Raw genomic sequence first — 22,490 nt, 5'->3', positions numbered from 1 at the left:
AAGATGTTCTGTTTATGTTTTGTTGACATGTCGAGTGTTTTCTGTATTATATTTTGTTTTTAGACTAATGCTAATTGGGATATTGTTCAGCAGCTAGCTAAATTCGGTTATGTATGTGGCATGGAATGTATAAAGTAACTGTGATGAAGAAGGCAGGGAATTGACGAGGAGGAGGGACACATTGTCATTGTTAAGCAGTGTATTTATGGGTTTATTGCCAGTGCAATTGATTTTGATATTTTGAGCATTGTTTGTTGATTAGCTGAATACTTTTGTGGATACTTACCTGTTGTGTTTGATTGTACCTGTTGAGGAGAAAAAAGTGAGAAATGATGTCATTGTTTGCATACCTGTTGAAGAACTATGAAAGAAAAGTGTATATTATTTTAATGTTTAAAAACAGTAAATTGTTACATTATTTATACCACCAGAGAAAAAGCTTTGTGTGGGCGGTTTTTTTTATATATCTCCCCTTTTCAAGGCGCAAAGTAAGCAAAATTTAGCAGTCTCAGTCACAGTCCTGTCAGACCCATGTCACTATCAAGCTTACCACCGAGTGTGTTTTTATACTTTTCTAGTATCACTCTTTTAAATGGGAAGCTTTTTATATCTTGTATGTTATACCTTTTGTACCCTTCTGTCATTGTATTCATCGTTTTTATTGTTAACAAACAAACCACATCCATCCCCCGCACTTTTGAAGAGCTTGCTACACCCCTGGATACGTTCGAACAGGTTTGTCAAGTTTACAGATCGCCAGTTCAGATGTCAAGTCACACTGAACATATCAATTTCAGTGGTCTGGTTTCGGTAAGGTGTCTTCCTTTTATTATCACTTGTCAGTATCGATAAATTATCTATTTTTATTTTTTTCGTTTCAAGTATCATTGGGAACTGTGATTACATGAGTCTATAGACCGTTAATTCAACTGTTACTGCATAGCAGCCTCTTCTTATGTTATATGGTAATCGCTTATTTAGTGTTGTCAAATCCGTCGCTACATGAAGAAAACCGGTAGGGGTAAGAAACAACGTGATAACTTTACGTTGTTCAGTTTTTGCTTTTTAAGAATTAAATGGAAAACATATAAATTGTTAATATAGTGGCAAAATCATTCCTGCCCAAAAGAAAATTCTATTAAGTGGGTCAACAGAGGGAAAAGTTATTTAGAGTTTAAGATTGTGTAAGCTACAACCTTAAAACATAAACTCGTTGTCATATGTGAAATAAATAAAATGTAGCTAAATCTATCTTGGCAAATAAGATTCATGCCCAATTAGTTTTCACAAGACAATCCACTGACTTGCCCACGAGTTCAACGACCACCATTTAAATGATAAATATTAGCCTATTGCTTAACAGGGGTCCAAACGGGATCCCAGACACCATTCAGAAGTTTATTCAGAAAAATTATTCTTGTGTTAAAGACGCACTCGTATTAAAGACCACGTTTTTAACAGGTGAAAACACTTAAAATGAAGCTCTAAGTGTATGCAAAGTGTATAGAATCCGACAGTATCATGTGATATCATGTATCAAGTGCCAACAGTAGCCTAATACGCAGTGATACGTCACCTTTAGCTTTAAGTATTACAGCTTGCAACATTTCAGTAAACTTTATTTTTAAGAGTGTACAACATTATGCAATGTCACTATTGTGTAAAAATGGTTCCTCATGCTCTCTGAACTCTTTCACAAATTGAGCCCGTTGCCATCATGGAATATGCCTATGCCAACAGGGAAATAAAGCAGAACCAGCCATAGATTTAAACATTTACTTATGTTAATCCAGTCGAGACCTTTTTTGTGAGTTTAAAGAAATGTATAGTCTACTTGCAGAGGCCTACTTGTCAAGAGTTGTGTTACTTATGTAAAATAACTTGTGTTATTTTAGAGCTCCTTTAGTGGAGCTATTGATGTGTGTGATGTTTTGTGTTTTCAGATAACCAGCAGTTATGAATTTGCACCGTCAACTTAAGTTATTCCTCAGTGTACTTGCTTTTACAGCGCTGGTTATTTATGGTATACAGAATGGAATACTGAACATTGCAGATGTCACAAGCTGTTTTTTTTCAGGTATGGCACTACAACTCCGTATGTGTCATTGACAACCACAAACCACAACTATAAACAATGGCACCTACAGTAGCTCATATTTATATGTCTCTTCCTTCCTTCTTTCTTTCTTTCTTTCTTTCTTTATTTCTTTCTTTCTTTCTTTCTTTCTTTCTTTTCAACAGTACAAATAGTCGTCAAAATATAGTTTTCTCTAAAACAAGGTTATAGTGGCTGGTTATTTATTGAGCCGTGTTCTCTGTAATTGACATTGACTCTCTTTCACTTCATATAATGTGTTATCTGTAAGTGTTTTTACTGCTGGTGCGTTTGACATGGCTGTGACTACAGAATTGGACCATTTCCCAGTAAAAACCGTTCATCTTGTTCCTGCGAGGGATGACAGAAAACAATGAAATTCCAAAAGGTTCACATACTTTTTCTTGCCACTGTACACCTCTGAAGACATAGTTATGGTTCATGGCTCTGCTTCTTTTAATCTTGGATTTCCCGGTCCTGAGGCAGAGCCATGACAAATTTTATGTGAGGTTATGTGAGGAGAGAAACATATTATTGTCCTTTTGACAATAATATGCGTTCTCTCCAGTGTCTTGTCATTGGCCCCGTCCCTCTCGTCTCATGTATTGCTTTCCTGCCGTGTCTAATGTTTCCCACCTGCCCTCTTTAATTATCCTTCGTTTGTCTACCCTTTAAATAGTCCTCATGTTTCATTGTTTTGTTGCTCGTGGATTACGTACGTTGTACTGTGTATGTACTTGTGTTCAGTGGTCCTGTTCTTTGCCTTGTCTGTGGATTATACGTTTGTGAGTACCTTGCCCTGCCCTTGTTTCCCCTTCTGTGTTTTTTGAGACGTTGTGTCGTTGTTTTATAGTTAGTTTATTTTGTTCCTGTCTTTTTGTTTTGCTCCCACGTGGGAAGTCTTTGTTTTATATATATATATATATATATATATATATTTCTTAGTTTCGTTTTTTCCCATCGAGGGAGTTTTGTTATTTGTTTGTAAAATAAAATACCCCTGTTAACCCCTTACCTGCCGTTGCCTGCATTTGGGTTCTGTCCTCCATCCATGACAGTTATGTATATTATATTGCATTGCTGTCAATAGATCCTCAAAAAAATTACAGACTGGACCTTTAAACAAACATTTACAAAAGCAAAAATATAAGTAACATTGAAGTTTCACCTTCTTGCAATTCAGAAAAAAATCCCAGGTAAACATAATTATCAAGACTTTTCTGAGGTATAAAGAATTGAATGTCCTTATCAAGAGTATCCACGTGTTTTATCTGACTATCAAGATAATCATTGCAGACGACAGATAGAGCCACAACCTGTATCTGGTGACAACATAGAGCAATACATCATGCCACCTGCACAGGTAGACGATTTTATCCTGACAGCTTTGTGCCTGCACTTGGTGTATAACATGTAAAAAAGTAAATTAGAAAATGGGATATTGTAATCACCCCCTTGCACTGGACACCATCTTTGATTTCACCCACACCTGAACCTTATTCCCTGGACTCTATATCTGCCAATTGGTCAGTCACTAGTTCAGACTAAACTTACCTGTAGATGTTACCCGTTGTTACTATACTTACCTGTTATTTTTACTTTCTCCTGTGGATGTTTTTGTTTGCACATAATGTTTTTGTTTTTGCACATAATTGTGGATTTTACCTGTCATTTGTTCCCCGTGCACCTTCTTTAAATCTTCTGTTCACTCCAGTTTCATCTGTGGCATCGTCCTTCAGTCCCGTGTAACAGATATGACCGAGAATATATGGTCCATGCAATCTGCTGTTATCTGATATGTGTGTATTTATAACTAGTCACTGCATTGTTGTGTTTTTGGTTCTCCAGGGCTGGTTTGCAGGAAGGAATCTGGATGTATCCAAGTCACAACCAAATTTTTTCTTTGGGTAGACGATGACTTTGAATTCTTGAATGAGAGCCGTATTGAGAGCTTTGTAGAGATTATGGAAGTGCTTCCAGAACTGGACATTGTAAGCAATTCTTTTAAAAGGGAAAAGATTATAACTTTTGTAATTGTAAACATTTTTTTTTTTAGTTTGCAGCATCTTTTGAGCATTAAGTCACAGCATTCAGAAAACAAAAATGTATCTGATTCAAAAGTTCATATATTACTAAATTGGACTATAGACTAAACTGGTATACTGTAGAGCCTGGCTTGCCAAGTGTCGGATCATGTCATAAAACTTCCCCCTCACCAGAGTTTTGCAGACACCTAGATCCCAGAGAGTCGGCTCCAAGTAACCTGATACCTGGTGCTTCTCCATAGTTTTTTGACCATCATTTCTCAGGGGTTCCAGAGGCCCTTTGGCTATCAGTAAGCCGTTAAAAGAACATAACACCTAATCCCCCATCTGAGGCTATCCAGAGAAACTTCTCTGACAAAACTACACTAAACTGTCCTTTTCTATAAAAATATGTAAATATCCTTGTTGTGTGTTGGCACTCTTGCAATCTTAAGTTACCTGTAACCAGTAATGTTGCAAGTTTTGATTTAGGCTTTGTTGTATTCATACGTTGGGATGATACAAAATTAATATGCACAGAACACCGACATATATTATGTAAACACAAACTTTTATTCTGGATGCGATTAATCACGATTAATCGTTTGACAGCACTGCTTGAAATATTTGACTGAAAACGTGACTGCTGAATAAAACTTCTGACGACATCTTAGTCCTTTGTCAGCGACCGTAGTGCTTCGAAAGGGAGGTTGGAATAAGCCGTTGGGTGCAATTTGAAACCTCACCACTAGATGATGCTAAATTTTATACACTGGACCTTTAACAGAAATAAATCCTTGTTTGTCAAAGTCATGATGAAACGGAAGGATCAAATGTTTTTTCCATATTGTGAGGTATATCCAAGTGAAACCGCTTCTGAAATTAGAAAAAAAGTAGGGCAGGACTTGATTTCTTCCATCGAGAACTGTTTGGATCATTGAAAGTTGACTGTTGCTTACCAAATGGAGACAGATTTGAATGTCAGTTTGCAGTCAGTCATTTGATAAAAGATTTTGAATAAACCTTTAAGATTAAACCACGAATCAACTAAATAGCACTTCTGTGTATATGTATGTCTGAGGCAGAAACATATCATGACATATTCTTGATTGATAAAGTCCATGTTTGTCTTTGTTAGACCAGACCGCACCCCTCCATCTGTAATGGTAAAATGTAAATAATAGATGATATCTAATGTGCGGTGTAGAATCCCAACGGCGCTTGAGATTGTATTACAAGTTTTGTAATACAAAACTTAATATCTTTATATCTTAATATCTTTAAAAAAGTATTAAAGTAAAGTCTTAAAGTATTTAAAGTAGATCAACAATAGCATTTTTTGCTAGGCTGGTAAAAACGTTGATTAAAGAATTGAAGAGAATTAAGTTTAATTTCAATTAACGAAAAGTATCAGCAGGCTATAAGTCACAAAATCACACCTGGCGAACATGAATTGGTTACAGAATGCTTTCCTGTACATGGTCAGAGTAAGACAGAGGAGAGATCAGGTGTCCAAATATTATTTGCTGTTTTATGGTGTTTTTTTGTTATTTGTTGTTTGTTTCCCCAGTTGGCTCACAGTGGTATGATACGTATCATAATTTAAAAAGTATGCAGGCATAGCAAAATCCACCAGCAGATAGTTCCTTGTCTAACAGAGTGAATCATAAGGGGTGTGGCTTTTAAACGTTTACTGAAACCTCAACAAAACTCTATTGTAAAGATCATGGAACTACTAGACGGAACTACTAGAAGGAACATGTACAGTTAGGAACTTTGCTTGTTCACTCCAATGTCCATTCTATATCTTCCTCTGTCCATTAGTGTTCACTTAGAACATTAACAAAGAAATATGATACTCTCTCTTTTTGTGTCTCTAGCTTGGTGAGGCAGATCTACCCCAGCCGTTGGATAAAGAGGAAAGAAACAGGTCTCAGACAAATTCATAGAAGGACTTCTTCTTGAGAGGGGCTTTGGCTTTCCCGAACAGAATGGGTCATGTTGGTAGGTGGCACATCTCACTTTTTTGGGCTGTCATGTATGTTTGTTAACTATATTGTGTATATTTACTGGAGGAAAGTTGAGTTTATGTCAAAATATGTTTACATTCAATGTCTCAATATGTACGTAACAGCAACGTAATAAACTGGTTATTAGACCAATGCGCAATGCGTAAGTTCTGTCGGATGATAACCAGAGAAAGCTGACTATATTGAGAAGGAAACCCACAATGCATATTGGTTTGGTGTCGTCTATCGCTATAATTTTCCGTAACCGTGACAGACCGAAGAGGTGTTTTCAAGTTTTTTTTGCCTTTAATCTGAAAGGACGGTAGGGTGGAGGTATGGTGCATTCGTTATTTCGATTTCTTTGAATAAGCCATTATAGACATTGTAGACCTGCCGGCTGCGTCGATTGACCAATGGTTGTGGTTCATTTTTTTTTTATGTCTGGAGATCAGGAAAGACTGGTTATTAGACCCTGTGCAATGCGCATCTTCTGTCGGATGATAACCAGAGGAAGCTGACTCATACTGTATATCGAGTAGGAAACTCACAATGCATATTGGTTTGGTGTCGTCTATCGTTATAATTTTCCGTAACCGTGAGAGACCGAAGGGGTGTTTTCAAGTTTTTTTTGCCTTTAATCTGAAAGGACGGTAGACTGCAGGTATGGTGCATTCGTCTTTAAAAGTTTATTTTGATTTCTTTGAATAAGCCATTATAGACATTGTAGACCTGCCAGCTGCGTCGATTGACCAATGGTTGTGGTTCATTCTTTTTTAATGTCTGGAGATCATTTCGTAGCCTAGATATTTTGATAAATTCATCAGATGCAATTTCATTAACAAGGTCCCTTTGAGGAGTCTTGGTTTGCAAGATATAATCTAGCAGACAACAGTCACTATGGGTATCATTGTGGTTACCATATTCGCATGCAAACACTTTCAAAAACATGCTATACTTCCTTGTTTTATTCACTGCAGGCACTTGTGTCTCAGTATTTAACCAGAAAGGCCATTTCTGCTGAGCAATATTAGATATTACATGGTGATTAGGGTTAGGGTTATGGTTAGGTAATAGTGATCATGGTGGACATCTTGAGTAATTTAGCAGACGCTTTTATCCAAAGCGACTTACAGAGAGTTCAGGGAGCAATAAAGCGAAATGTCATACAGGAGCAATAATACATTAGGTGTACCAAGTAGTTTCCACAAAAGCCAGAACAATACCTGTTGAGAGAGAGAGGGTACGTTTTTTTTCTTTCATTTGCCAGTCAAGTATTCACACAGAAGAATACTTTGTTTACTGAAACCTCAACAAAATTCTATTGTAAAGATCATAGAACTACTAGACGGAACTACTAGAAGGAACATGTACAGTTAGGAACTTTGCTTGTTCACTCCAATGTCCATTCTATATCTTCCTCTGTCCATTAGTGTTCACTTAGAACATTAACAAAGAAATATGATAAATTTTTGACAAATTCATAGAAGGACTTCTTCTTGAGAGGGGCTTTGGCTTTCCCGAACAGAATGGGTCATGTTGGTAGGTGGCACATCTCACTTTTTTTATACCTATAAAAGTAAAAGTACCACCTTAGCGGAAAAGGTACAGTTTTGTACTTTTGACAGTGAAGCTCATTAGCTATATATATTTATAAAACAAAATATGTTTCCTGAAGAGACATTAAATAAGTAGCTTTCCTGTAGCTCAATGGTTAGAGCATGGCGCTAACAACGGCAAGGTCATGGGTTCGATCCCAGGGATTGCACATAATTAGAAACAAATGTATAGCATAATGCAATGTAAGTCACTTTGGATGAAAGCGTCTGCCAAATATGTAAATGTAAATAAGCATTTATGGAATTGGTTTCTGTTGCTTTGAATGTCCTCGTTTGTTCTGTTTTTTAAATGGAAGTGGTTGGCAAGTCATGCCCTAGCAGACAACAGTCACTATGGGTATCATTGTGGTTACCATATTTGCATGCAAACACTTTCAAAAACATGCTATACTTCCTTATTTTATTCACTGGGAAAGGCACTTGTGTCTCAGTATTTAACCAGAAAGGCCATTTCTGCTGAGCAATAAGTGACTAATATGAGGTAACTTATTAACTAGATATTACGCATAGTGATCATGGTGGACAGTTATTCAAAAAGCCATTTCCTGCATATGCATGGCATATCTGCACAACAACTACTTGAGGGGACGCAAGTGCATTTAACATCACCCACTCAGATGTTCACTCAAGAGAAACATTTTGAGAAAACGTGTAAAAACGTGTTTATGCCCTAGGAACATATCCTGACTCGGGTCATAACTAATGAATGAAAGAGTTACATTTACATTGAGTCATTTAGCAGACGCTTTTATCCAAAGCGACTTACAGAGAGTTCAGGGAGCAATAAAGCGAAATGTCTCTTGAGAGAAAGAGAGAGGGTTAGTTTTCACGTTCAAGTATTCACAGAAGAAATAGGTTTTAAGTAGTTTTTGAATGTTGTGAGAGATGTGGTTGACCGGACTGAGTTAGGAAGAATGTTCCACCAGGAAGTAGTTTTACTGCCATTTTGAGAAGGCAATACAAGACGCCGCTGGTTTGCTGAACGCAGGGTTCTTGATGGGGTGTAGGAGTGTAGGAGGGTGTGAAAGTATGCCGGTGCAGATCCAGTGATAGTCCTGTAGGCAAGCATTAGTGACTTGAATCTGATACGAGTTAACACCAAGCATCATGGACAGCAGCAGATCTAAAAGTCTGCGGCAAACTGTAATGCTCCAAATAATCTAATTTTGTCTATCAGCATATTTAGCTGGCTGCCATTACAGCATGGCAAGTTATGGAATATCCTAAGTGTTATTCCAGTGGGACAGGCATTTTTAATTCAAAGTTATTTGTAGGAGCCATGTGATGAGGTGACTGTCATGTGACGAAGGGAAAGGGGGAGTGTCACTAATTATGTCGTGTTGAAACACTGTGAGCACACATTTTTTTGTTGACCGTACATTTATGTTCATCATGATTAATAAATCTGAAGATGCAGGCTATTACAATGATTGGCGAGTCAAGAAGTTCCTCAGCTCCTTAGCGGTTTTTGGGTTTATTTGTGCCGCTACATTATTTATAAATCAAGAAAAATATACCTTAATCAAAATGTACTAATGATTAAATAATAAATAATTAAAGGATGGCAAAAGCCACTAGTGTTCATAATGCTTCAATTCAGCCTTAGTTTAAAACACTTGGTGTATTTGTTACAGCTGAAATGTTGCTGATTTCTGATTGTTGTCGCTTTCAGATTTACAAGAATGAAAAAGAAAATCATCATTTGTTTGATCCCGATCGCTTGCTTTATTTATTTTCTTCCAGAGATCAACCAACAAGCACGTGGGTATGAGAATCTTGCCCTTTTTATTTACTGTATACTGTATTATACTGTATATAATTCTACCACTGCACACTGTGAGCAATTTTGCTTTGGTTAACCAGGAATTCTGCAGATTTTCACCCAACCTTTATTTGTTTGTGTTTTACTAACAACTATACAGTATAAGCATTACCTTTAACTTTTGTTTGTTCAACAGTGGAAGCCTTCGTGTCATTCCCAAACCAAGGTAATCTATTCTTTATTTTTAAAGTAGCATGTGTTTGGATGGTCACGTTATCAGAAAAATTACGTGTTTAACATTTGGCAGATGCCTTTATCCAAATCAACTTACAGTACATCAAAGGTATTTTTGTTCAAATGTGTTCTCTGAGAATCGAATCCATGACCTTTGCACTGCTCACAATGATCTACCAGTTGAGCTATACTGTAGGAACCCATAAGAAAGAAAAATCACACATGAGATTTCTTTAATACATCAATTATTGATTCTAGACATCATTGAGACGGAGAGCAAATGGAAACGTGTGCTTAAGTCTCTTGCTTCTCAAATTTTTCTTCTAAGAAAGAGCCAGAAGATCTTCAATGTCACAAAGTGAGCTCAGATTTGCCAAGTCTGCGATTAAAAGTCAATATTGTTGAAGATTTCGATATGAATCGTTTCTGGCTTAAATATTCCATCAAATCATATAAGCTATATGATATCTACCTCTGAGCAATACAATTTCCTTATTAGAGCACATTACTTATACAGCATTTGTTTGTTTTCCGCAGCATGACATTACATCTGAGCCCAAATTCTTCATCGTGTGACTGTGAAGATGAGTCAGTTCTTTATCAAAACGTACCAACAGATCAACTAGATGACATCATTAAACGCAGAAAAAAGGAGTACAAGGGTTATCAGCTCAGGTATTATCACAGTCCTGACACACTTTATCTCATAGCTTAACTTTTGATATACTAACCACACACATACAGCGAGGGAAATAATTATTTGATCCCCTGCTGATTTAGTAACTTTGCCTGCCTACAAAGAAATGAAGGGTCTATCATTTTTATGGTAGGTTTATTTTAACTGATAGAGGCAGAATGTAAAAAAAATATGGGGAGAAAATGTTATATAAAGGTTATAAATTGATTTCAGTCAGTGAAATAAGTATTTGATCCCCGAGCAAAACATAACTTTGTACTTGTTGGAGAAACCCTTGTTGGCAAGCACAGAGGTTAGATATTTCTGATAGTTGGTCACCAGGTTTGCACATGTGTCAGGATACATTTTAGTCCACTCTTCTGGCAATCTTTAAGGTTTCTTGCATGGCTGTCGCTCAGCAAATTGGAGTTTTAGCCACCATCACAGATTTTCTATAGGACTAAGGCATGGGTCTTCAACCGGGGGTCCACGGCCCATAGGGGGTTCGCGGTGGAATTGACATCTGTTACTGTTTACTCACAGGCAACTTTTTGTTAAAAATGTAAAGCATGGGTACAGAAATGTTACAACCAATGTTCTCTTTAAGCTGCGCGCGCGGAAGCTCCCACGCATTGCAATTTTGTCTGCGTGCGTGCAGACAAAAACATCCATTCAGGCAGCGGAAGTGAGCAATTGAAGAAACTTTACATCTGCATCATAAAAAGCGTAGGGTTTGGAATCAGTGCATTCTCTGTCTCCCATTCTCTGGGTGATGTCTCCCTCCCATGAAAGGAGTTGCGTGCAAATAAAGTCCGTTCTCATATGTTTGGAGACAAAAACATCCATTCAGGCAACGGAAGCAAGCAATGGAAGAAACGTTACATCTGCATAATAAAAAGCGCTAGGGTTTGGAATCAGTGCATTCTCTGTCTCCCTTCCATTCAATTCAGCGTACGCATGAAAGGAGTTGCGTGCAAATAAAGTGCATTCTCATATGTTTCTGAATTTCTGTTCAGATTTGTTAAAGCAGTGAACCGCTAATTTGACAGCCAAATGACACCACACCACTTCTGCATTGTAAACTCTGACAGAAGTTGTCATGATTCTGCCTCTTTTGGTCATGTTTTCCTTAGTCTTGTGGCAGGATCATGACAGACCCATGTGTGTGTTTAGTGTAAAGAGAGACATGGCATTGTTTGTTTTGACATGCCATGCGCTCTCTCCTGTTTTGTCTTGACCCCGCCCCCTCGTTTCCTCGTTAGCTTCCCATCAGTGTTTGATTCCCCACACCTGTCCGTTGTTAATTACCATTTGTTAGTTCCCTATTTAATGCCCTTGTGTTGGCTGTCCTGTGCTGATTCATATTGTTTGCCTCGCCCTGTGTGCCACCATACCTTGTGGATTAGCTACCTGTTGGATTACCTTGCACCGTGTCTTGATGTTTCTTGTTTATCTAGTCGTGTCATTATCGTTTTGTAAGTAAGTTGAGTTATCTTGTTTCCTTTGCTTTTGTCCCCCAGTGGGAAGTCTTTTTGTTTCTGTTTATATTTCGTGCCATTCTTGTTTTACCCCCCCCCCATTGTGGGCTTTTGTTTTGTTAATACATTTTATGTTATCCATGAACCGCTGCCTGCACTTGGGTTCTCCTTCTCATAAATCCTGACAAAAACTATCGTACGTGTTTAAAATCACTGAAACGTGCACCATGTAGTACAAATGGTGCACGCACGTCAAACAAGTTGCCCCGAAAATAGTGCAGACTCATTGCATGTTGCTCTCCTTAGTCTGATATGATGCTCTGCAGAAAAAAACTTGTTCATTTTCGTGTAACAGCCGCGACAATGCTGATCCACGAGAAAGACAATGGAGCTCAGAATTATAAAATAGCGGTGAAATATAAAATAACACACAGAGAAGCGGAAGAAATAAAAAGAATGACACTTAATAAAACTGTCTGCTTTTACAACAGAATGCATCAAATCTGCACTGATTTCTTTCGCATCCAGAGACAACCCTACCTCCACTAGAATAGTCTTTGTGCCATTAACCAGGGTCAGTCATCTCATTGAAGCCTTAATAAAATCTAAGGTTCAAATAAATGTTTAATTGTCCATCTCACAGTAAAATGAAAATGTTTGATGCTGCAAATACCTTAAAATAATCAAGCAATTTATATAAAAAATAAAAAGAATATACAGAAAAGTACGTAAGTGTAACAATAACATAATAGTGCTAATGTAATGTCTTAACATAATATTGCTGTGACAATAGGGTTGATTCTATTTAAATAGCTCCGTTTACACATTTAGTATAAGGGGGTCCATGCATCTCTCATCTAAGGGGTCCTTGCCCCGAAAAACGTTGACGACCCCTGGACTAGGGTCTAGACTCAGACTGGCTAGGACATTTAATGTGCTGCTTCTTAAACCACGCTTTCGTTGTCTTGGCAATATGTTTTGGGTCTTTGTCATGTTAAAGGCACATCCACGACCCATTTTCAGTGTTCTAGTTAAGGAGAGGAGGTTCTCGTCCAAGATTTTACTGTACATGGGCCCGTCCCTCAACCCCTCAATGTGTAGAAGTACCCGTAGCAGAGAAAAATCCCTAAAGAATAATGTTTCCAACACTGTGCTTCTCTGTAGAGATGGTGTTCTTGGGGTCATAGTCTGCATTTAGTCTCACAGCACTTTTTCCAAAGCCTTTTCTGAATCATTTTGATGTTCATTGTCAAACTTCAGACGAGCCAGGCAGGCCTTCTTGGGCAGGAGGACCTTGCGGGTGCTTCAGGATTTCAATCTATTGTGGCATAGCATGTTACCAATGGTTTGCTTGCTAACTGTGGTTCCAACTGTCTTGAAATCATTAACAAGCTTCTTCTGTGTAGTTCTGGCCTGATCTTTAACCTTTCTCATGATCTTCTTTACCCCATTGGGGAAATCTGGCAGGGAGCTCCAGACCAAGGGGAATAGAGTTATTTTGTATTTCTTTTATTTCCAAATAATCACAGCAACACAGGGTTTTTCCTTGCTCAAAATGAGGCGGAGGTGGTGCCATGCTGATCTTGTACACACACGTAGGCCTACCGTACCTTTAAGTGGCTTAACCAAAGTGACTTTGAGTTTGACATATTAAAAGTTCTAATAAAATTAGATAAAAATGACAATTATTAAGTTATATAAAACATTACTTTTATTCAACCAAACAGAAATGTTTTTTTAATCAAATAAAGCTTTTTTATCATTTCAACTAACTTTTCAGCCCACAATATCCAACTGAATTACCCTAAATTCTTTCTAAATGAGCAAAGCTCATTCACATCTTGCATTCTCTGTGGTTCACTTTAAATGATTCAAGGATCTCATATATTCGCTAGTGACTGAAAAGTTCAATAGTTTAAATTAATCGGTTCAAATGAGTCATTCGTGTGCGAGTCGTTCTGAACGTAATGTGCGTTCATACTGGCGAACTCGCTGCGTACAGTATACGCCATGACTCTTCAACTAAAATTGCTTGAGGTCCAGTAAACGAACCCTCCTTACCAGCCGAGGTCCGGACAATTAAATACCTAAAAACATGAATTGATGGTTTTTGGCAGACCAAAGAAATAAACATGTCTTTTCATATCTATACGATGGCATAACAAATGCCCTAATCTCTAAACCTGAACTGAACATGCATTCATTTCAACATGAACAACTTTAAAAGAAAGCTAAAGTGTTGTTTTCTGCTGAGCTGAGATTAACAAATAGCAGCATCAAGTTGTGGCTGAACATCCTGTGATAGCATTTCAGCTCTACTTGTGGCTGTTGCAGCTGAAAGGGGGGTTTGTATAATATTTTCTTTTAGTTCATGTCTTTATTTTCCTTCTAAAAGTGTTTCACACGCAGCCTCCATGCACTCTTTTCTATTTTCCCATCAGTAAAGGGCTTGTAATGTTTTCCTAAGATCCACTGTATTCTTAGGGAACATTCATATGCTCGTTGCTGGGCGGTAATTTAGTGAGTAAGGGAGGACCCGTGTAGATCGCTACTACTGGGGTTTCAGCTAATATATTTCCGTGTCCTTACCTCAGACTGCTGCGGGTAAGTTTCTTCATAGTGTCTATGTCTAGTTTCATAATGCCGTTTAACGTTTCCACTTTTGACAGCCGCAACAGAAGAGCAAATGAGACAAACCGGCCTTGTGCATGTCGATGCAGGAAGAATAAATGCAAATCTCTCTACCCATTCATCTCGGAAAACATGGTTACTTTACTGCGTCAACTTTTCTAACTTTGAAAAGGACATTGTTTTTCAGTCACTGACAGTTACATCTGTCTGCGCGCTGTGCAGCGAGTCTGTCTCGCAATAGAGTCTAGTTTTTCACTCCACGACGTTGACATCTGAACGTAGTGCGCATATGTTAACTGTCCGTGGCGCCGTAGGACCCAATTTGCTACTGAGCGTACCTTGATGTGCCTGGTATAACTTTGATTGCATTAGAAAATAATGTTAGGCTTTCATTTATTATGTCAAAAGGCTTTGAGGTCTGGACGGACACATCTCGAGGCCCGCATTCGGACCGGAGTCTGCTAGTTGGTGACCCCTGGTATACGCTGATTCAACGATCCAACTGCACAGCTAAAGACATTACAATGATGTACGTCATGTTAATTTAATAAATTTAAAGAAATTGAACGTACTTGGATGCAAAACAAATAGCCGTGAAACACAGGCTGGCTCTTGTTCTGCAACTCTTTTTAGCGCCTCAGTGTGCTGATAACGAAACAGCGCCTCCACTGTGGCGTAATGCCGCAACTGCAGTTACAAATGACAGTCTGTTAAATGCACGCAGCTTTTCTTGCGAAGACTCGCAACATAATTTTGGCGAGAGCCTGAGGCGGCACGACATTTGACGGAGGCGGCCGCCTCCAATTTCTCTATGCAGGAAAAACCCTGCAACAGTGGTCTCCTTCTCACCAAGCTTCTGTCTGTAGCCTACGTATTCAAGGTTTGTGCAGGTCTACAATCTTGTCGCTGACATCCTTTGAAACCTATTTGGCCTTGACCATGGTGGTGGAGAGGTTGAAATGGAAGATACAGATTTTGTTGGCAGGCATCTTTTATATACATAACAAGTTTATTTAGGAGTACTTTCTTAAAGTGACAAGACTAATCTGCGGTCCATATAGGCACATAACCAATCTGTGGAGCCAGAATTCTTGCTGGTTGGTAGGCGATCAAATACTTATTCCACTGACTGAAATGCAAATCAATTTATAACCTTTATATACATTTTCCCCAGATTTTTTGATTGATATTCGGTTTCTATCAGTTAAAATAAACCTACCATACAAATTATAGACCCTTCATTTCTTTGTAAGCAGGCAAACTTACAAAATCAGCAGGGGATCAAATCATTATTTCCCTCGCTGTATATGCATTCTTTCTTCAGACATAAGTCATATTTTCAAAGCTTTTATAAATGCAGATAATGAGGTATCTCTGGCATGGATCTTTTGCAGAATGAAGACAAATGTCAGCATTCTTCTGGCACCAGCCAACTCTCCTCTCCAGTATCCTATCAGTGGTTTCATTGTAACTCCTCAACAGAAAAGTGTGATACCAGGTAAGCATACCTGTGTTTGTCAGCTAAATGTTGCTCAACTGACTGACGTTTTGCTCTCTACTATAGCATGCTGCTTTTTATACCACAAAAACAAAGCAATGCACAGCTTTTTCAAACACGTTACAAATTAATTTATTCTTTTTCAGGTCTTGCTCTTCATACACAAAAGAGAAAATTGTACAAGGTTAGTTTATTTCAAACACAATCCAATACTTTTACTGTAAAACCCTACTTAAAATGAAGAGGTTAACTCAACCCCCAATCTTGAAAGTTCAAATAGATTAAATAATCTTTTGTTACATTTATGTAGTGCTTTTCTGGGCACTCAAAGCGCTTTACATGGAAGGGGGGAATCTCCTCAACCACCACCAATGTGTAGCATCCACCTGGATGATGCAATGGCATCCATATTGCACCAGAATGCCCACCACACACCAACTTATTGGTGGAGAGGAGACAGAGTTACGAAGCCAATTAGTACATATGGGGATGATTAGGTCCAATATGGTCCAATATCCATCCAGGTACTGACCAGGCTCAACCCTGCTTAGCTCCAGTGGGAAACCAGTCTTGGGCTACAGGGTGATATGGCTGCTGGAAATGATGGTCACATGAAAAACCAAATTTCCACACACAATAAATAAAATAAAACACCATCATGTCCGCAGGTTACACTGAGAGTGGATAGTGGGGTGCTCGCAGTAAAAGATGCTCCAGATGAGAAAGAGGTGAATGGACAAGATGAGAGTGAATTGACTATTACATCCACCAACCTCACACAACTCAATAATCTGTTGAGCAGAGTCACCTACACCAGCACCATTTACCACATCAGAACATCCGATCTGGGTAAGTTATAAAGTCCTATTTGAACAGATTTTAACAGCAGTCCTGCTTTTGAGATATTACTTCATTGTGTTCAGAAATTATTCTTTTTGTTTCCTACCAATGCTGTGTTGGCCTCTATCTAAAATTATTGAATTTATGGCAAACTGCTGGATTGTTTTACCTCAAAATGCTGGGTTGTTTTAACCCATTTTTGGGTCAAACATAAACAGACTAGGTTTGTCTTTTTATGACCCAACCAAAACAGCCCAGCATTTTTTAGTGTATGTAGAGGCTATACCACAGTGTATTTTTAAATACATAGTTGTTATTATTAGTGTACTCTGTAGTGTACTGTAAAATCACTGTGTTGTTTAAAAAAGGTACCGCACACGTTCAAAAAGCATCAGCCATCAACAGCCATCTATACTTGATTACTGTAAAACGTTTAATACTGTAGTTATGTTGTACAGTATATGACATGGCTGTGGATATTTGCTGTGATCTTGTGCTGGTTGTAATTGACAGAGATATATACAATGAAAAAGTAAATGCCATTTACAATATTTTCTTCGCAGTTCATTTTAGTTTTGAAGACAACAAGGCCACGTTTCCTGTCCTAATTAGACGTCCTTCAGTTCCTGTGCTCTACAATTCAGTAAATGGTAAGACCACTGAAACCAGAATGACCTAGTTTTTCTTGTAAAACAAAATTATGAGACAAACAACTCTTTTTGACTGTCTGCTTTAAGATTTTTATATAGCTATGCCATAAAATAACAATTATTGAGCCCCCAAATAGCCTTTTCTCCTTCTTCCCATTTGAAAAATATACTGTAGTGTACTATAGTATTTACCACAGTAAACTGCAGTAAAATTGCTAGATACAGTCTTTAGTGTTCTGAACCTTACTACGGTCAATATCAAAGTATACTACAACATTTACTACAGTTTATCAATAGTTAAGAATACTACATACAGTAACATTACTATAATATAGTAAAGCATACTAAAATTTACAACAGTTTACTATAAATCTATATACAAAAAGTTCCCAAATAAATCATCTGGACACTTTTTTTTAGAAAGGATTCAAAGTATTCACTAAGGTGAGGGTGCAAAACTAACAGTTTTGTGTGTCTAAACAACTTATTGTTTAGTTTTTAAGTTCAATGTTTATGGAATCATTAAATGAAATAAAAAAATGAAAATAAAATCTCTCTTTCTCTCTGGCGATTTAGATATAAACTCTCTGGTTACCATCACAACCAAGACATTTCTAAGATATAAGCAGTTACACGTCCTCCTCAAGAGTATTCGCAGAGTTTACCCCAAAATTAAGATAATCATTGCAGACGACAGCCTGAAGCCGGAAAGTGTATCTGGTGACAACATAGAGCAATACATCATGCCACCTGCACAGGTAGACAGGATTTCCTGCAGCTTTGTCTGTACTGCACAAGACTGTGTACTTTTGTGTGAACCATGTCAATTTTTTCTAACACCATGTCTACACCGGACGTGGCCGGCGTGACACTCACGACAAAAGATATTAGAACCCATTGTAGTTTTACATTTTGTCCACACTGGATGCGGCGTGACGCGACAAACCCATATAGAACAAGCAGGTTGCCGTGTCGCGTCACGCCTGTTGCGTCCGGTGTAGACGCGGTGTTAATTTGTATTTTAGTACATGAGAATGTTGGGATCTTTTGATCTTTAGTGGCCAAATGTATAGGACTGTATTTGTCTCTGTGGCTGCTGCTCTAAGGCCAAAATGTTTTTTATGTGACCTGGGGTTGTGTATTCTGTTCTCCAGGGCTGGTTTGCGGGAAGAAATCTGGCTGTATCACAAGTAACAACCAAATATTTTCTTTGGGTAGACGATGATTTTGAATTCCTAAACGAGACCCGCATTGAGAGCTTTGTTGAGATTATGGAAGCAGTTCCAGAACTGGATGTGGTAAGCATCATGTTTTTATGTGTTATTTCTTTTATTACACAACCCTCTTAAATGCTTGATTAGGATTTATCAATTGCAAAATATATGTGTCCTACACTAAGCTAAATTGTGGATACAGTCAGCAAGGTATTACAAAAATTTGTCAAGGAATTAAGGAATATCTTAATATCTTACAGATTCACTGTATTTTATGACATGAATTTTTTATGAAATGGATATTTTACATAATAATAACAACTCTGTTTCTCTCTGTCTTTTTAGCTTGGTGGAGTGGTCTCAGGTGAGCAGTTTTATTACACTCTTGAATATGTCGAGGGGGATGAAGGTGGCTGTTTGAAGCGTATTCAAGGAGGATATCATAGTCCCCTGCCAGGACATGATGGCTGTTTTTTTGTTGATGTGGTGGTAAACTATTTTTTGGCTCGGACTGATGCAGTGAGGAGAGTTGGCTTTGACCCCTTCCTAAATAGAGTCGCACACACTGGTGAGTCCCAATAATTTCATTTTGGAACTGAAATGGACTTCCCCTCACCTACTGAGGAAGAGTCGTTAATTGTTTTTGCATAATTACATGATATGATGTATTTTCCGGGTTTGTTTTGTTTTCATGCAATCCCACTCAAAACTAATTTCCAGCATTGCAGCGTGTATATTCTTCTCATCTCATCATCATTTCTTTTATTCTGCATCCTTACCTTCATCCTCCATTCATCTTCAGAGTTCTTTATTGATGGTCTTGGGCAGTTGTTGGTGGTGTCCTGCAAAGATCTCTCTATTGGACACCAGACACATGAGGAACAAAAGGAATATGACCCTTATAGGAATCAGAGGAAAGATGAAGAACAAAGAAAACTGGCCCATCATTTCTTTAAGAATTATCTAAAGTGTATTAAATACTGAAAGACATTGTCTCTTTATTTGTTTCATTTTCATTCATGATCTGTTTTTTCACATTTAAAGTGCTCAAAGTGCTGCCATTCTCATATGTACTTTTATTCAATTCAATTTTATTTATATAGTGCTTTTCACAGTTTTCATTGTTGCAAAGCAGCTTCACACTCATAATAATAAAAATGAAATAAAAATAATACTACGGGATAATTAAAGGGAATATACAGTATTAAAGGGCTAGTTCACTCAGAAATGAAAATTCTGTCATTTACTCACCCTCGGGTTGTTTCAAACCTATTTAATTTCTTTGTTCTGTTAAATGCAAAGAAAGATATTCACAAGAATGTTAGCCATTTTCAGTTCTGTGACATCGTCCACTACCATAGTAGGAAAACAAATATTGTATCTATTTTTGTTCTGTTGAACGCAAAGTGAGATATTTTAAAGAATTTAGGAAAACAAACAGTCTTAGGGCACCTTTGACTATATCATTTAATTTTTCCTACTATGGCAATCAATGATGTCACAGAATTTTTTATCTTTCGAATATCTTTCGAATCAAATATCTTTCGCTGTGTTCATCAGAACAAAGTAATTTATACAGGTATGAAATGACATAAGGCAGAGTGAATGATGACAGAATTTTCATTTTTGGGTGAACTATCACTTTAAGATATCTTCCTCTATGCAATGTACACTGATGTCAGTAGATTGTCAGATTTTCAACTATAAATTATTCAATCAAAGTATATTTAATTTAGATGTACTGTATACAGTGAGGGAAATAAGTATTTGATCCCCTGCTGATTTTGTAAGTTTGCCTACTTACAAACAAATGAAGGGTCTATAATTTTTATGGTGGGTTTATTTTAACTGATAGACACAGAATATTAAAAAAAATCATGGGAAAAAAATGTTATATAAAGGTTATAAATTGATTTGCATTTCAGTCAGTGAAATAAGTATTTGATCCCCAAGCAAAACATAACTTTGTACTTTGTGGAGAAACCCTTGTTGGCAAGCACAGAGGTCAGACATTTCTGATAGTTGGTCACCAGGTTTGCACATGTGTCCGGATACATTTAGTCCACTCCTCTGTCAATCTTTAAGGTTTCTTGGCTGTCGCTCAGCAAATTGGAGTTTTAGCCTCCTTCACAGAGGTTCTATAGGACTAGCGTCTAGAGACTGGCTAGGACATTTAATGTGCTTCTCCTTAAGCCACTATTTGGTTGTCTTGGCAATATGTTTTGCGTCTTTGTCATGTTAAAGGCTCATCCATGACCCATCTTCAGTGACCTAGTTTAGGGGAGGAGGTTCTCGTCCAAGATTTTACGGTACATGGGCCCGTCCCTCAGTCCCTCAATGCGGTGAAGTCATCCTGTATACCTGTAGCAGAGAAAAAGCCCTAAAGCAGAATGTTTCCAACACTGTGCTTCTCTGTAGACATGATGTTCTTGGGCTCATAGTCAGCATTTCTCTCCCTCCAAACACAGGAGTCCATTTTGGTCTCACAGCAGTGCCAGCACTTTCGCCAAAGCCTTTTCTGAATCATTTTGATGTTCATTGTCAAACTTAAGACGAGCCAGGCGGGCCTTCTTGGGCAGGAGGACCTTGCGGGTGCTTCAGGATTTCAGTCTACTGTGGCATAGCGTGTTACCAATGTGTTACCAATGTTTTGCTTGCTAACTGTGTTCCCAACTGTCTTGAAATCATTAACAGGCTTCTTCCGTGTAGTTCTGGGCTGATCTTTAACATTTCTCATGATCATCTTTACCCCATTGGGGAAATATTGCAGGGAGCTCCAGAACAAGGGCATTTGATAGTTATTTTGTATATCTTCTATTTCCAAATAATCACACCAACAGTTGTCTCCTTCTCACCAAGCTTCTGTCTGTAGCCTATTCAAGGTTTGTGCAGGTCTCCAATCTTGTCGCTGACATCCTTTAAAACCTATTTGGTCTGGACCATGGTGTTGGAGAGGTTGAACTGGAAGATACTGATTTTTTTCCCCTGATTTTTTTTAATATTCTGTGTCTATCAGTTAAAATAAACCCACCATAAAAATTATAGACCCTTCATTTGTTTGTAAGTAGGCAAACTTACAAAATCAGCAGGGGATCAAATACTATAAGAGTGGAGAAAAAACCTTGGGAGAGGCCAGACTCAACCGGGAGAGCCAGTTCTCCTCTGGCATATTAAAATAGCACTAGTGCAACTACAGAGAGAATAATTACTGTAAACTCTTAGATTCTTTGGAAATAGTTCGGCGGGCTGGTTTGTGAAAAGAGGAAGCGCTAGTGAGTGGATAGAAAAAAAGAGATTTTTAGGTCTGTCCAATATTATTCTGGTTCTGGATGACTGTAGGTTGTGGCTGTAGTTGTCATCAGGTGAATTGCCCGTCATCAGTTTTACCTTTTTATGCAAACGATCATCTTTTTCGTCAACCCTTAATTTGTTACTTGTTCAATCATTTTTTTTATTGTTGCTTATTTACTGTGTGTCACACAATCATTCATTGCTCCATTAAAGAGTGTTGAATGAACAGCTTGCCTGCTCATGCCAGGGTTAATAAGTAGAGAAAGACCAAATCTAATGTGCATTTTATTATTTATAAATCCTGTGAATAAATGTATTATTTGTATTTTTTCATATAATTGTTTAATGTGTTATGTGCAAAGCTGAAAAAACATCCAACATAAATAATACAGTAAAAAATACTATAGTTAAGAGGAATCACAGAGCCTTACACAGCGGCTTTCCCTCACATCAAGATTATGGCCAGTGCACA

At 37.8% G+C, this 22,490-nt stretch overlaps 1 protein-coding gene across 5 annotated transcripts; it reads left to right on the top strand.

The window, feature by feature from the left end:
- The first annotated feature begins 1,733 nt into the window (after positions 1-1,733).
- LOC130562082 (beta-1,4 N-acetylgalactosaminyltransferase 2-like) lies at positions 1,734-21,769 on the top strand. 5 transcript variants are annotated; one of them, XM_057346892.1, is made up of 13 exons: positions 1,734-2,077; positions 6,000-6,123; positions 9,417-9,509; positions 9,703-9,732; positions 10,278-10,415; positions 15,920-16,023; positions 16,170-16,207; positions 16,692-16,872; positions 17,427-17,513; positions 18,090-18,271; positions 18,668-18,811; positions 19,073-19,295; positions 19,530-21,769. In XM_057346892.1, exons 3-13 carry the CDS (start codon positions 9,427-9,429, stop codon positions 19,709-19,711), a joined length of 1,392 nt encoding a protein of 463 aa, XP_057202875.1. In that variant the 5' UTR covers positions 1,734-2,077; positions 6,000-6,123; positions 9,417-9,426; the 3' UTR covers positions 19,712-21,769. The 5 variants fall into 5 exon arrangements, with proteins under 5 accessions (XP_057202875.1, XP_057202876.1, XP_057202874.1 ...); XM_057346893.1 differs by lacking the exon at positions 1,734-2,077 and adding an exon at positions 3,943-4,086; XM_057346891.1 differs by lacking the exon at positions 1,734-2,077 and adding an exon at positions 5,789-5,885.
- Positions 21,770-22,490: the final 721 nt, after the last annotated feature.

This window comes from Triplophysa rosa, linkage group LG11, assembly GCF_024868665.1.
Source record: "Triplophysa rosa linkage group LG11, Trosa_1v2, whole genome shotgun sequence".
NCBI classification, from domain to species: Eukaryota; Metazoa; Chordata; class Actinopteri; order Cypriniformes; family Nemacheilidae; genus Triplophysa; species Triplophysa rosa.
The sequence above is the reverse complement of the archived record's forward strand: the minus strand, read 5'-3'. Positions and strand labels throughout refer to the sequence as shown.

Coding starts and splice junctions, on each gene's coding strand:
- LOC130562082 (XM_057346892.1), top strand. CDS start 9,427: ATGAAAAAGAAAATCATCATTTGTTTGATCCCGATCGCTTGCTTTATT. Junction 10,416..15,919: donor TACAAGGGTTATCAGCTCAG/GTATTATCACAG, acceptor GATCTTTTGCAG/AATGAAGACAAATGTCAGCA. Junction 16,873..17,426: donor CATCAGAACATCCGATCTGG/GTAAGTTATAAA, acceptor TTTTCTTCGCAG/TTCATTTTAGTTTTGAAGAC.